Here is a 13,353-nt window from a genome sequence, read left to right on the forward strand (position 1 = left end):
ATTGCCAAACAATTGTGTGTCTACAAGAACTTTCCTTAATAAGGCCCCTATTCATCATCACAGAAGCCAAGATATCCCACACCAATATGCAGTATGCCAGGAACTTAACTGTTTTAAGTCTGTGAAACAGGAAATATTGTCCATACCTAATAAATGAAGAATAAGAAAAGTTAAGCAACTTGTTCTTTCATATAAGTCATATGTCATAAGTCACAGGTCCAGGCATTCCCAAGTCATCACTCTTCAAAGTCAAGGATTTTTCCAGAACTCCTCACTTCTTGTTGACTGGATCCTAGTTCTAATCTAGTTCTTTGCAGCCTGATCTCCCTCTAACCCCTCGCTCACCTCACACTACCACCATACTCCACTTTTCATCATACTGTATGGATTCTAAGGTCCCACGTTCTTAGTGTTAGTCTCACAGCAGAAATCTTTCTTCCCATCCCTTTGTGATATCAGTCTTCCGAAATTTGTTGAGGCTACCATGGGCAAATTTCATAAATATTTCAAATGTGCTTGAAATGAGGAAATTTCCATGTTGAATGTGATGCTCTTCTGAGTTCATCAAACTGAGCTTGTTAATTGTATTATTCAATCCTATATTTTTACTGACTTTTAAAAATTTGTTATTTAAATTCAATTTAGTTAACATATATTTTAGTTTCAAGAGTAGGATTTAGTGATTCATCAGTTGCATATAATACCCACTGCTCATTCCATCACATGCCCCCTTAATGCCCATCATCCAAGTACTCCATCTCTCCACCCACCTCCCCTCCAGCAACCCTCAGTTTGTTTTCTAGAGTTACGAGTCTCTTACAGTTTGCCTCCCTCTGTTTTCATTATATTTTATTTTTCCTTCCCTTCCCCTATGTTCATTTGTTTTGTTTCTTAAATTTCACATATGAGTGAAATCATATGGTATTTGTCTTCCTCTGACTGACATTTCACTTAGCATAATGCTCTCTAGTTCCATCCATGTTGTTGCACATGACAAGACTTCATTCTTTTTGATGGCTCAGTAATTGATGGCTCAGTAATTTACTGACTTTTCTTGTATTTCATCTAACTACTGAGGAATATTAAAATCTCTACCATAATAGAGGATGTCTGTTTTTCTTTGCAAATCTGTAGGCATCTGTATGTTATTGGGTACATACAAGTTTTGTCTTCTGTTAAACCTAATCTGTCACCATTATCTCAGGCCCACCTTTACCCCAGGAGAGGAGATGAGAGCAAAGAGATAAAAGGGGAAAGGAATATATGGGGGAGCCAACTACAGATAGGTTTACATCTAAGCCCAATCTCCTCCTTGCAAAGGGAAGATAACTAGCCTTCCCAATAGCCTGCTACTCGGACAGTGGTTAAAATTCTTTGGGTGGATTACTTCCTTCCTCCTAAGAACATAGCCAAATTTCCTTGCTACTTCATTCTGGGAAGCAGGGTATGTTTTTTGCTCATCCTCCCACTGGTGGTATAGCCCACTGGGGTCCCAGCTTTACACAAAGGCTTCCCATTTGAAACTTCACCTGGGCACACCTGGGCTTTAAGGTTTTCTGAATTATGCTGAGTGCAAACAGAACCCACTCTCAGGCTTCCTGGTTTCATTTCATTTGGGGTCCTGCAAATGCTTGGTTGTTTCTATGTATGTGGTGATCATCAATCTAGTAACAAAAAGTTTTTTTTTAATTATTTTATCTAGAATTATAGCTGAACCCTTCAAAAGCATCATTCAGAATCTCTCCAGATTGCTTTAAATCCTTGAAATCCTATTCATCCCTCATGGTTCAGTTCAAATACAGATGCTTTCATTAAACTCTGATCAAACAACTACCCTTCACCCCATATCCAGTGGAAGTTAATAGCATCTTCCTGTTTTACCTGGCTGTCTCTAGCTGGATGGTAGCAATTGCTACAACCAGCCTTACTTTTCAGAGTTATATTTGTATGTTTCTCTCCCCAGTAAAAAGGCAACTCAATAACCAGATCCTCTGTCAGGTTGTTGGGCCTCGTCCCCACTCTAGCCCTGCTCCATTCCCTGTCTCCAGAGAGGGGAGCAAAGGCTCATCCAGGTGTTCAAAGGCTCCGCTGGTGTTCCCCAACTGCTGAATGGCTTCGAATCTTTCATTTGAAACCTATGGCTAGAAATCCTGACCACAGAACTATCCAATCCTACGACAGTGGGTTCATGGCTAATGTCCTGTTCAAGAGAGCACAGGCTGCCTTCCTTGCATTGGCAGCTCTGTGGTGTGGTTCTCAAGAAAACAACAGATTTTCCAGAAGGACCTTGGGTAGACCCCCACTTCAAGGGCCTTTTAGATGCTGACAGGTGTGCAGATTCAAAAAGAATCTCCCATCACTTGTCCATTTACTGAACTTGACTGTAATTCAATAGATATGGATTTGAATCATTTTAAAGTTTTAAGTTAATTAGATCTCACATCATACAGTATTAAAAACTTTTTAATATTACTCTTAAGATCAACATAGAGAAGACATTTGAGCATGTCTGACATGAGACACTAATAAGAGAGGACTCCAAGGTGGTTGCCACCGTGAACCCAGAGAGGATGAAGCACAAGGCGGGAGTCTGACGGTGGGTACAGTGTATACGGCTGACTCTCTACCCGGTGTGCCCAATTTCCTGCTAAGGCACCCACGTGCCACAGCCAGCTACTTGAAGGCACTTCTGGGACACCGCTCATCAGTGACCACACAGAATCCCAGGCCCACGTACTGGAGACTTGCCACTTTACAGTCGGTTTCCACACTGAGAAAACACTTTCAGAGAAACAACAAAGCATGGGGATAAAAATACCAGCAACCAGAAAAATTAACTTGGGTGACTTGTGTGCTTGCAAGGTCCTTCAGAGGGAAGCTCGAGTCTGACATGGAAAAGCATCGGCCTTAGCTCACCTCACAATGGGTTCCGAGCTAAGACGTCAAGGAGGCAGCCTATGTGCCTCTCCCAGCCAGCCAAGCCCGCTGAGCACAACGCCCGCTGCCGTCTTGTCTCCTCGTCCTTCTCATCTCTGTGCTGGGAAGAGAAGTCCAGCACTGTGCCCCACGCACTGGAGCAGGTGCCTGAGCACCGACTCGCTTGACCCAGGGGCATTCTTGTTTTTGAGAGAAATGGGAATAGGACAAGGAAAACCACAACAGCAGCGGGCCTAGCCTCAGCAGCCTTTCTGCGTGATGTCTAGTCCTGACGACTTTGTGATTTCCAAGGTTGTAAACACCTGTTCGAAAGGAAGAAAACCAAGCACATTTATATCTAGCCATCAGTATTTCAGTATTGCTTTAAGAAAACACGTTTAGAATATCACGTCTAGATTAACCTTTAAAAAATACGAAGCAATCTAATACAAAATCTTTCTGACGATGGGCTTTACAACAGTTTTTCAAACCATACCAACTGAAATCAGTAAAAACCAACCCTATCTCCGTACCTCACCACATGTGGGATGAATTCCAATGGTGTCGTCCAGTTGCTGCTTTGTGAGCCCACATTTCATTGCAGCTGCAAACCCTTGGGTGATCTCACCAGCATTTGGTCCGAGAACGTGGAATCCTATCACCCGATCCTTGAATAGGCGAACATAAGAAAGAGAAGCCCGGTAGGTTAATGATTGGAATAGGAATCTATTTACTGCAAGTTCACAGTTAACATTTATGGCAGCTACCACAGAAAAAGAACTCTTATGTTGAACTGAGCAGAGAACATTATCATGAAACTAAACCACTGTAAGAATCTGCTAAATGAGCCAGCAAATGCACATCCAGAGTTAATTTGCACTCAAATTTACTAGAACAAGCAATTTACCCACCGCATGAAGGAGTTCATTAGTATGATGTAAATTTCCAAATTATGCTGAGATGGTGCTAAACAACAACATAACAAATCTGAATTAAAGTCCAACGCTGGAATAATTCTAGGGCTTGGATAAGTCAGGGTTTGGAAATGCAGTGGTTTCCGGCCCAGGAAGCATGTTGCCAGGCTCCTGACATAACTAGGAGCAGCCAGAGCGGGACTTTCACCCAGGCCTGCACGTAGGGAGGGACGGGGCACAGGGGACGACCAGACCCACCAAGACAGGGGGCAAGAGTCAAAGTCTGTCTCCAAGGACACAGTGCCTTTTGGGCCGTCCAGTGTTTTTTCATCAGACTCTAGTCTCCATGTTGATGTTCACTGGTGAAAGTGCTCAACAGGTAAGAGAGAGAAGGCAGAAGGGCAGAAGAGAGACCTCTGCCGCCCACGTTCTGGAGAAAGGACAAAGAGCACACACGCAGCCTCATGCACACTTAGTGGTGGGCGCTCACAGGAGAGCTCCAGGAGCGGCGTTTCTCAGGGATCCGGCCCTCAGAGGCCACGGGAGCTGTGCATGAGAAGTGGGAGTTCTCGGGGCCCCCGGGAGGCCCCTGAGCTGGAATCTCAGAGACGGGGGATCATGCGGCAAAGTGGGGGAGGAGGGGGGCAGCCTGGAGAGAAAGGACCTCTGACGAAAATCTCCACTAACAAATGAAAACGGAGGCAGTGTGTGAGGGCAGACCTCATTCACACTTTCCGCCATACAGCCACAGGAAGGGAGGGGGTCCTAGGGCGATATCCAGAAATAGCAATTCTTCAAAAGGGGCGAGCCAAGTCCCACTGCTTTCTGCACTCAGGGTTCTTTACAAAACAAGTCGTGAGTGAGCTGTGCTTTCAATCCCGATAATGCAGGCGTCCATTATCAATGTCATGCTCACCTCAAGAACGGGGGAGGCCGAGAGCCTCTGCCCACCGGCTCTCCACCCCACCAGCTCTTCTTTCATGAAAGCCTTCATGAGGAATCAGTTAATTAACAGGTTTTCACTCCATGCAAGCATCTTTTTCTAAAGGCTTTGACACACATTTGGTCAATTTACAAAAGGCACACACGCACCCTACATTTTATCAGTTGATGACCAAAACTTTCAGACCATCTGGCTCTGAACAGCTAAGTTAGATAGCTCTGGGAAGAGACATCTTTCAATGACTTTTTTTTTTAAATGGTATGAGTTAGCCTCCCTTACCCTCTGTCATGTGTTCAATGTCCACAAACACAAACACACGTACTGGGTAGCAATTTGAAGGATTCCTGCCTCGCCCTGAAAGCAGTCTTGAAAGAGATCATTCAAACCCAAATACTAGATTAAAAGCGAAGTTTAAAATGACAGCTTTTTAGAGTCTAATCGTATTACGTACGTTGTCGAATTTATTGCAAATTATCTTTGCGTAACAAGTATTGTTGTCTCTGCCGGCCACTGTCCATTCAAGAGGCCAGAAAAAAGTATGATACACCTGTAAGACAAGGAAGAAATAGGCCAAGATCAATGTCTGTGAAAACCATTCCCTCATATGCTCTTTAATTATACAAAGATGATCATCTCTAGAGCAGCTTTCACCAATTTGAAGTTTTATGATCTTGACTTGGGTGTGTGATGGGAGCATCTGGGCCAGTGTCCTAAAATACCAACTGTACAAGTGTGTGGAACTTTTTTTATTTTTTATCTTTTTGCTCTGATGTCAATCCAGAAAAATCTCCCAATTAATTCAATTCCATTTTCAAACATTTCTAGGGTGCTACTGTCCACGACCATGCAGTAGGCCCTCTGGCACCCGAGAAGGTAAATAAAGACTGAGATTCTGCTTAAGTGAATTGATACCCTGCCTACAAGTTTCACAGTCACACCACATCAAGGGAAAAGCAGAAGAAATAAAATAGTGTCAGTCATTCATGGACATTAAGAACACTACCTCTGCTACTTGTAAGCCCTCCCTCCAGTGCTCTAAGTGCACCTGGAAGGCTCTCAGTCTGGCCTGGTCAGCTGGGAACCAGGACAAAGTACAACACGTCCTCCACTCATGGGGGCTACACTGCCCCAGCCTGTTCATCCTAATCGCTCCATACAGAAGGCAGTAGATTAATGTCTGCTGCCAGGGTAAGAAATGAATTCCGAACTAAAATCCACAGTGGAAGGATTTAAATACTGGTGCTTTGTTCTTTAAAGGATTCTGTATTTTGAATTATGTCTTTATTGTTTTTATAAAAATGATACAAGGTTATCATAAGAATAAGGCAATGAAGAAATTCACAAAGAAAGTAAAAACAAAAAAACAAAACAAAAAAACCCCACCATCCAGAAATAAACATTTTAAATGTTAGGGAAGCATCAGTTGTTGGTGCATAGCTAATAAAAATGAAATTTTTATTTAAAAGCTATGATAGAACACAGTTACTTGTAATAAAACCATTACCTGTAACTTGTATTTAACAGAAAAGCAACAAACTTTTCACATATTTTAATACAAACTTATCAATCTCTGTGGCTATTAGGAATAGAAGATAAATGCTTCTTTACATCAAGACAGTACTTCCTAAAATACGCTTAAGAAAAGAGATGGTGAAAGCTCTGGGGTTTTCAACAAGATTTACCCCACAGCAAGCTTGTTCCTGGCTTGTCCCATGCCACTCTGCTCAGACGTTTTGATTCCCTTTCCTTCTTTCTCCCATTTGTGTTCTGTGTGTGATGTTCCTTTTAGTATTTGGAAGATTTTATTTTATTTAAATCTTTGGTCCTCCTTGTTCAAAGTGGATGTGAAGTGTGGATCTAAGTTTACTTGCTTCTTGAATGGCCGTCCCCTTATTCCAATGCCTTTAAATGAACGTCTCGTCCCACCGATTAAAAATAAAATATGACCTTTATCATGTATGAATTCTTCTAAGCATTTGAACCCATTTCCAGGTTTCATATTCTGTTCCACTCATCTATCCATCCACCTGTATGCCACTATGGTACAATTTTAATTATTACAGCTATATGATAAATTTTAATATCCAGTAGGGCTCATCTCCCCATTGTGTTCCTTATTCAGAATCTGTTATTGTCTCTTTTTAAATTTATCAAATTCTGCACAATTATTAGACGTAATTTTCAAAGCTCTATTATGAAAACAAAAATGTCTGTCTCCCATGTCCATTTCAATCAACTGGAGGCAACTGCTTTCACTTTTGTTTTTTAAAGAGGATGTTTTCACGGGAGAGGGTGGTGGGGAAATGGACATTGGGGAGGGTATGTGCTATGATGAGTGCTGTGAAATGTGTAAACCTGGCGATTCACAGACCTGTACCCCTGGGGATAAAAATACATTATATGTTTATTAAAATAAAAAAACTTTAAAAAAATAAAGAGGATGTTTTCTTACTGCTGGATCTGCAGATCAGTGCTGCAGTTGTATCTGCCTGGTTTAGAAATGATTTTATTTTGTTGGTCTCATTTTATTCTTCAGTTCTTTACAATTTGAGTCTGTTTCTTAACTAAAATGCAGATTTCAGACATTAAGCTATTTCCACTTTTCTCCTCTTCTGTCAGCTTAATTAAGTATCACAGTGAGCACTCTTTCTCCTTCTAGAACTACATACATTGTAAATGAGTTGCGGGCAAGAGAAAATGCCCGTGTGTTGGCCAAAGTCAGCACCTCTGGATCAATGGTTCACAACCTTGGCTGCTCATTAGAATCCCAGGGTGGGGTGGACACACGCCCACCCTGCTAAATTAGCATCTCTGGGGAAGGGGCCCAGCACTGAAATCAACATCTCTAGGTTGCTTTCACCTCTTTATTTATCTCCATGTTTCTAAATAACATGCTTATGTTGCTACTTCTTGAGTTTTCCATTTTAGGCCTTATTGACTTGCCTCTACTGGCAAGGATTTAACTCCCTTTCGTCCTCAGCCCCTACCACCCACTCACTGGACACCCTTCCTGACCCACTCATCCTCCCAATTACATATATTTTCTCAGCTAAATCAATTATCTGTGTTTGCTTTACTAAGTCAAGCTATTCACAGACAATTGGATATTCACACACAAAGTAATGAAGCTGGACCCCTACCTCACTTCATAGGCAAAAATTAACTCAAAATGGGTTGAAGATATAGACGTAAAAGCTAAAAGCTTTGATAAAACTCTTAGAAGGAAACACAAGCATAAATCTTCATGACTTTAGACTGGGCAACAGTTTATCCAATGTGATGTCAAAAACACAACGAAAAAAAGATAAAGTGGATTTCATCAAAATGAAAGACTTCTGAGCTTCAGAGGAAGCCATCAAATGAATCAAAAGACAACCTGCCAAATGGGTTAGAGGTTTTATAAATCCTCTCTCTGGTAAGAGACTTGGAAGTAGAACATACAAAGAACTCTTAGAACTCAATAAAGCAACAACCCAATTTTTAAAAGGGCCAAGGATCTAAATAGACATTTGAACAAAAAGAGATGTACACCTAGCCAATAAGGCCATGAAAAGACTCCCAATATCGTTAGTAATCAGGGAAATGCAAATGGAAACTGTAAAGAGACACCACTAGCCTGGTGTATTAGTTTCCCAGCATTGCCCCAACAAATCACCAAGACTTGGTGGCTTAAAACAAAAGGAGTTAATATTTTCACAGTTCTGAAGGCCAGAAATCTGAAATCAAGGTGTCCGCACAGCCAGACTCCTCCCAAAGGCTCCAAAAGGAGTATTCCCTGCCTCTTTTAGCTTCTGGTGTCCCCAAATGTTCCTTGTCTTTGGCTGCGTAACTCCAATCTCTCCTTTTGTTTTCACATGGCCTTCTCCTCTTCTATCTTATAAGGATACCTGTTCTTGGGTACATGGCCAGAAGATCCAGGACAACCTCATCTCAAGATTCTTAACTTAATTGTACCTGCAAAGACCCATTTTCCAAACAAGGTCACATTCACAGGTTCCAGGAGCTAGGCTGTGGACCTATCTTTTGAGGAGTCACCACTCAACCCACTACAGATAGCTATAATCAAAAAAGACAATAACAAGTGTTGGCTAAGATGTGGAGAAACTGGAACCCTCATACATTGTTGCTGAGAATGTAAAATGGTGCCGCTTGGAAAACAGTTGGCCAGTTCCTCAATAAGTTCAACACAGAGTTACCTGCGACTCAGTAATTTTACTCATAGGTATAGATACAAGAAAACGGATAGCACTATGTACACAAAAACTTGTACAGAAATGCTCAGAGCAGCTTTACTCATGATGGCCAAAAAGGGGAAACAATCTACTTGTCTGTCAACTGATGAATGGATAAATAAAACATGTATTCTCCATATAATGGATTATTATCCAGCAATCAAAAGAAATGAAGGACTGGCACATGCCATGACAAGGATGAATCTGGAAAACCAGCTGACGCTAGGAGAAAGAAGCCTGTCACAAAGGACCACATACAAAATGATGCCACTTACAGGAAATGCCCCACAACAGGCAGATATACAGAGGCAGAAATTAGATTAGTGATTGCCTGGAGCCAAGGGTGAGGAGATAGAGGAACACAGGGAGAGACTGCTAACAGGTATCAGGTTTCTTTCTGGTACTGCGCATACAAATCTGTGAAGATATTAACATTCACTAAATTGCACACTGTAAGTGGTTAACTATATGGTATATGTCTTCTATCTCAGTAAAGCTATTTTTTAAATTAAGCTATTTGCATCTGAGTCACATAGTAAACTATGGTTATTTTACTCTCATGAACTTTTAATTTTCTATGGAATTAAAGAGTATCTTGTTTTGCATTAGACTTAATTTTCCCTCTACCAACCAGGATTTATCCTAAGTCTTAACAATACTGTATTCTAATCCATGAAGAGGCAATGTCTTTCCAATTAATTAGGTCTCCCTTTATTTCTTTTAACAGTGTTTTGAAGTTTTCAGTGTACAAGTCTTTTGCCATCTGGGTTAAATTTATTCCTAAAATATCTTCTTAATCCTATTGTAATTGTTTTTAAATTTCCTTTTTGGAGAGCTCATTGCAAGTACATAGAAATACAACTGATTTTTGTGTATTTTCATGCCGTGCAACTTTGCTAAATTCTTTTAGTTCTATTATGGGCTGAATTATGTCACAGCCTCAACATAAATTTGTACTTTGAGATCCTAACTCCTAATAGTCCAGAATGTAACCATATTCGGATAGGATCTTTAAAGACGTAGTTAAAGTGAGGTCATTAGGGTGGCCCTAATCAAATATGACTGTGTCCTTACAAGAAAAAGAAATTAGGACACACACTCAGGGGGAAGATGATGTGTACACATAGAGAAAAGACAGCCATCTAAAAACCAAGGAGGGGGGCCTGGAATATCCTTCTGTCACGGCCCACGGAAAGAATCTGCTGACACCCTGGGCTCAGATTTCTAGCCTCCAGAACTGAGAAAACAAAAATCTGTCTTTCACATGAATAGACACTTTTCCAAAGAAGACATCCATGTGGCTAACAGACATGTGAAAAGGTGCTCAACATCACTGGGAATCAGGGAAATCCAAATCAAAACCACAGTGAGATACCACATCACACCAGTCAGAATGGTTAAAATTAACAACTCAGGAAACAACAGATGTTAGTGAGGTTGAGGAGAAAGGGGAACCCTTTTTGCATTGCTGGTAAGAACACAAACTGGTGCAGCCCCTCTGGAAAACAGTATGGAAGCTCCTCAAAAAGTTAAAAATAAGCCACCCTATGACCCAGCAATTGCACTGCTACGTACTTATCCAAAGGACACAAAAACATTGACTTGAAGGGGCACCTACACCCCAATGTTTATAGCAGCAACATCCACAATAGCCAAACTATGGAAAGAGCCAAGATGTCCATAGACAGATGAATGGATAAAGAAGATGTGGTACACAAAAACAGACATGTAGATCAATGGAACAGAGTAGAGAACCCAGAAATGGATCCTCAACTCTATGGTCAACTAACCTTCAACAAAGCAGGAAAGAATATCCAATGGTAAAAAAAGACAGTCTCTTCAACAAATGGTGTTGGGAAAACTGGACAGCCACATGTAGAAAAATGAAACTGGACCATTCTCTTACACCATACACAAAGATAAACTCAGAATGGATGAAAGACCTAAATGTGGGACAGGAATCCATCAAAATCCCAGAGAACACTGGCAGCAACCTCCTTGATCTTTTTTTTTTTTTTAATTTTTTATTTATTTTCAGCGTAACAGTATTCATTGTTTTTTCACCACACCCAGTGCTCCATGCAATCTGTGCCCTCCCTAATACCCCCCACCTGGTTCCCCCTCCCTCCCACCCCGCCCCTTCAAAACCCTCAGGTTGTTTTTCAGAGTCCATAGTCTCTCATGGTTCACCTCCCCTTCCAATTTCCCTCAACTCCCTTCTCCTCTCCATCTACCCTTGTCCTCTATATTATTTGTTATGCTCCACCAATAAGTGAAACCATATGATACTTGACTTTCTCTGTTTGACTTATTTCACTCAGCATAATCTCTTCCAGTCCTGTCCATGTTGCTACAAAAGTTGGGTATTCGTCCTTTCTGATGGAGGCATAATACTCCATAGTGTATATGGACCACATCTTCCTTATCCATTCATCCGTTGAAGGGCATCTTGGTTCTTTCCACAGTTTGGCGACCGTGGCCATTGCTGCTATAAACATTGGGGTACAGATGGCCCTTCTTTTCACTACATCTGTATCTTTGGGGTAAATACCCAGCAGTGCAATTGCAGGGTCATAGGGAAGATCTATTTTTAATTTCCTGAGGAATCTCCACACTGTTCTCCAAAGTGGCTGCACCAGTTTGCATTCCCACCAACAGTGTAAGAGGGTTCCCCTTTCTCCACATCCTCTCCAACACACGTTGTTTCCTGTCTTGCTAATTTTGGCCATTCTAACTGGTGTAAGGTGGTATCTCAATGTGGTTTTGATTTGAATCTCCCTGATGGCCATAAGATACCTCGGAATAAACCTAACCAAAGAGGTTAAAGATCTGTACTCGAGGAACTACAGAACACTCCTAAAAGAAATTGAAGAAGACACAAAAAGATGGAAGACCATTCCATGCTCTTGGATGGGAAGAATAAACATCGTTAAAATGTCTATACTGCCCAGAGCAATCTATACTTTTAATGCCATTCCAATCAAAATTCCACCAGTATTTTTCAAAGAGCTGGAGCAAATAATACTAAAATTTGTATGGAATCAGAAGAGACCCCGAATTGCTAAGGAAATGTTGAAAAACAAAAATAAAACTGGTGGCATCACGTTACCTGATTTCAAGCTTTACTACAAAGCTGTGATCACCAAGACAGCATGGTACTGGCATAAAAACAGACACATGGACCAGTGGAACAGAGTAGAGAGCCCAGATATGGACCCTCAACTCTATGGTCAAATAATCTTTGACAAAACAGGAAAAAATATCCAGTGGAAAAAAGACAGTCTCTTCAATAAATGGTGCTGGGAAAACTGGACAGCTATATGTAGAAGAATGAAACTGGACCATTCTCTTACACCGTACACAAAGATAAACTCGAAATGGATAAAAGACCTCAACGTGAGACAGGAATCCATCAGAATCCTCGAGGAGAACATAGGGAGTAACCTCTTTGATATCAGCCACAGCAACTTCTTTCAAGATATGTCTCCAAAGGCGAAGGAAACAAAGGCAAAGATGAACTTCTGGGACTTCATCAAGATAAAAAGCTTCTGCACAGCAAAAGAAACAGTCATCAAAACAAAGAGGCAACCCACGGAATGGGAGAAGATATTTGCAAATGACAGTACAGATAAAAGGTTGATATCCAGGATCTATAAAGAATTCCTCAAACTCAACACACACAAAACAGATAATCATATTAAAAAATGGGCAGAAGATATGAACAGACACTTCTCCAATGAAGACATACAAATGGCAACCTCCTTGATCTTGGCTGCAAGATTCATTTATGATTTTAACCATCTGAGTCTTCTCTTTTCCTAGTCAATCTAGCTAAAAGTTTATTTCTGTTGGCCTTTTTAAAAAGTTTTCCTTTGTTACTGATATCTAGTTTCATTCCAGTGTGATCAGAAAAGATACTTCATATGATTTCAATCTTAAAATTTACTAAGACTTCTCTGGTGCTCTAACATATGGTTTATCCCAGAAAATGTTCCATTTGCACCTGAGAAGAATGTGTATTCTGCTGTTGCTGGGTGGGTTGTCCTAATGTACATTAGATCTAATTGGTTTATAGGTGCTCAAGTACCCCACTTTTGTATCCTGTCTGCTTGTTTTAGCCATTATTGAAGGAAGAGTATTTTAAAGTCTCCAGCTATTACTGCAGAAGTATCTATTTATCTTTCTGTCAGTTTTGCCTCATATATTTTTAGGCTGTATATGTTTACAACTATTACATATCTTTGCTGTATTGAATTTTTAAATCAACATATAACATCCTTTTTTCTCTGTTGTAACTTTTTAAACTTAAATTCTATTTTGTCTGAAAATAATAATAAAGCTCTTTTTG

The 13,353-nt window shown here is 40.8% G+C and overlaps 1 protein-coding gene across 1 annotated transcript in view; it reads right to left on the reverse strand.

Annotated features, from left to right (window-relative positions):
* Positions 1–2,447: 2,447 nt before the first annotated feature.
* The window catches only part of TXNRD3 (thioredoxin reductase 3), a 63,848-nt gene continuing 52,942 nt past the window's right edge, over positions 2,448–13,353 (reverse strand). The window contains exons 14-16 of the mRNA XM_080820406.1: positions 5,225–5,320; positions 3,450–3,584; positions 2,448–3,239 (exon numbers count right to left, since the gene is read on the reverse strand). Of these exons, the coding sequence (XP_080676532.1) occupies positions 3,177–3,239; positions 3,450–3,584; positions 5,225–5,320 (294 nt within the window). The 3' untranslated portion in view covers positions 2,448–3,176. The remainder of the gene's footprint in view (positions 3,240–3,449; positions 3,585–5,224; positions 5,321–13,353) is intronic.

This window comes from Martes martes, assembly GCF_963455335.1.
Source record: "Martes martes genome assembly, chromosome: 1".
Taxonomy (NCBI): Eukaryota; Metazoa; Chordata; class Mammalia; order Carnivora; family Mustelidae; genus Martes; species Martes martes.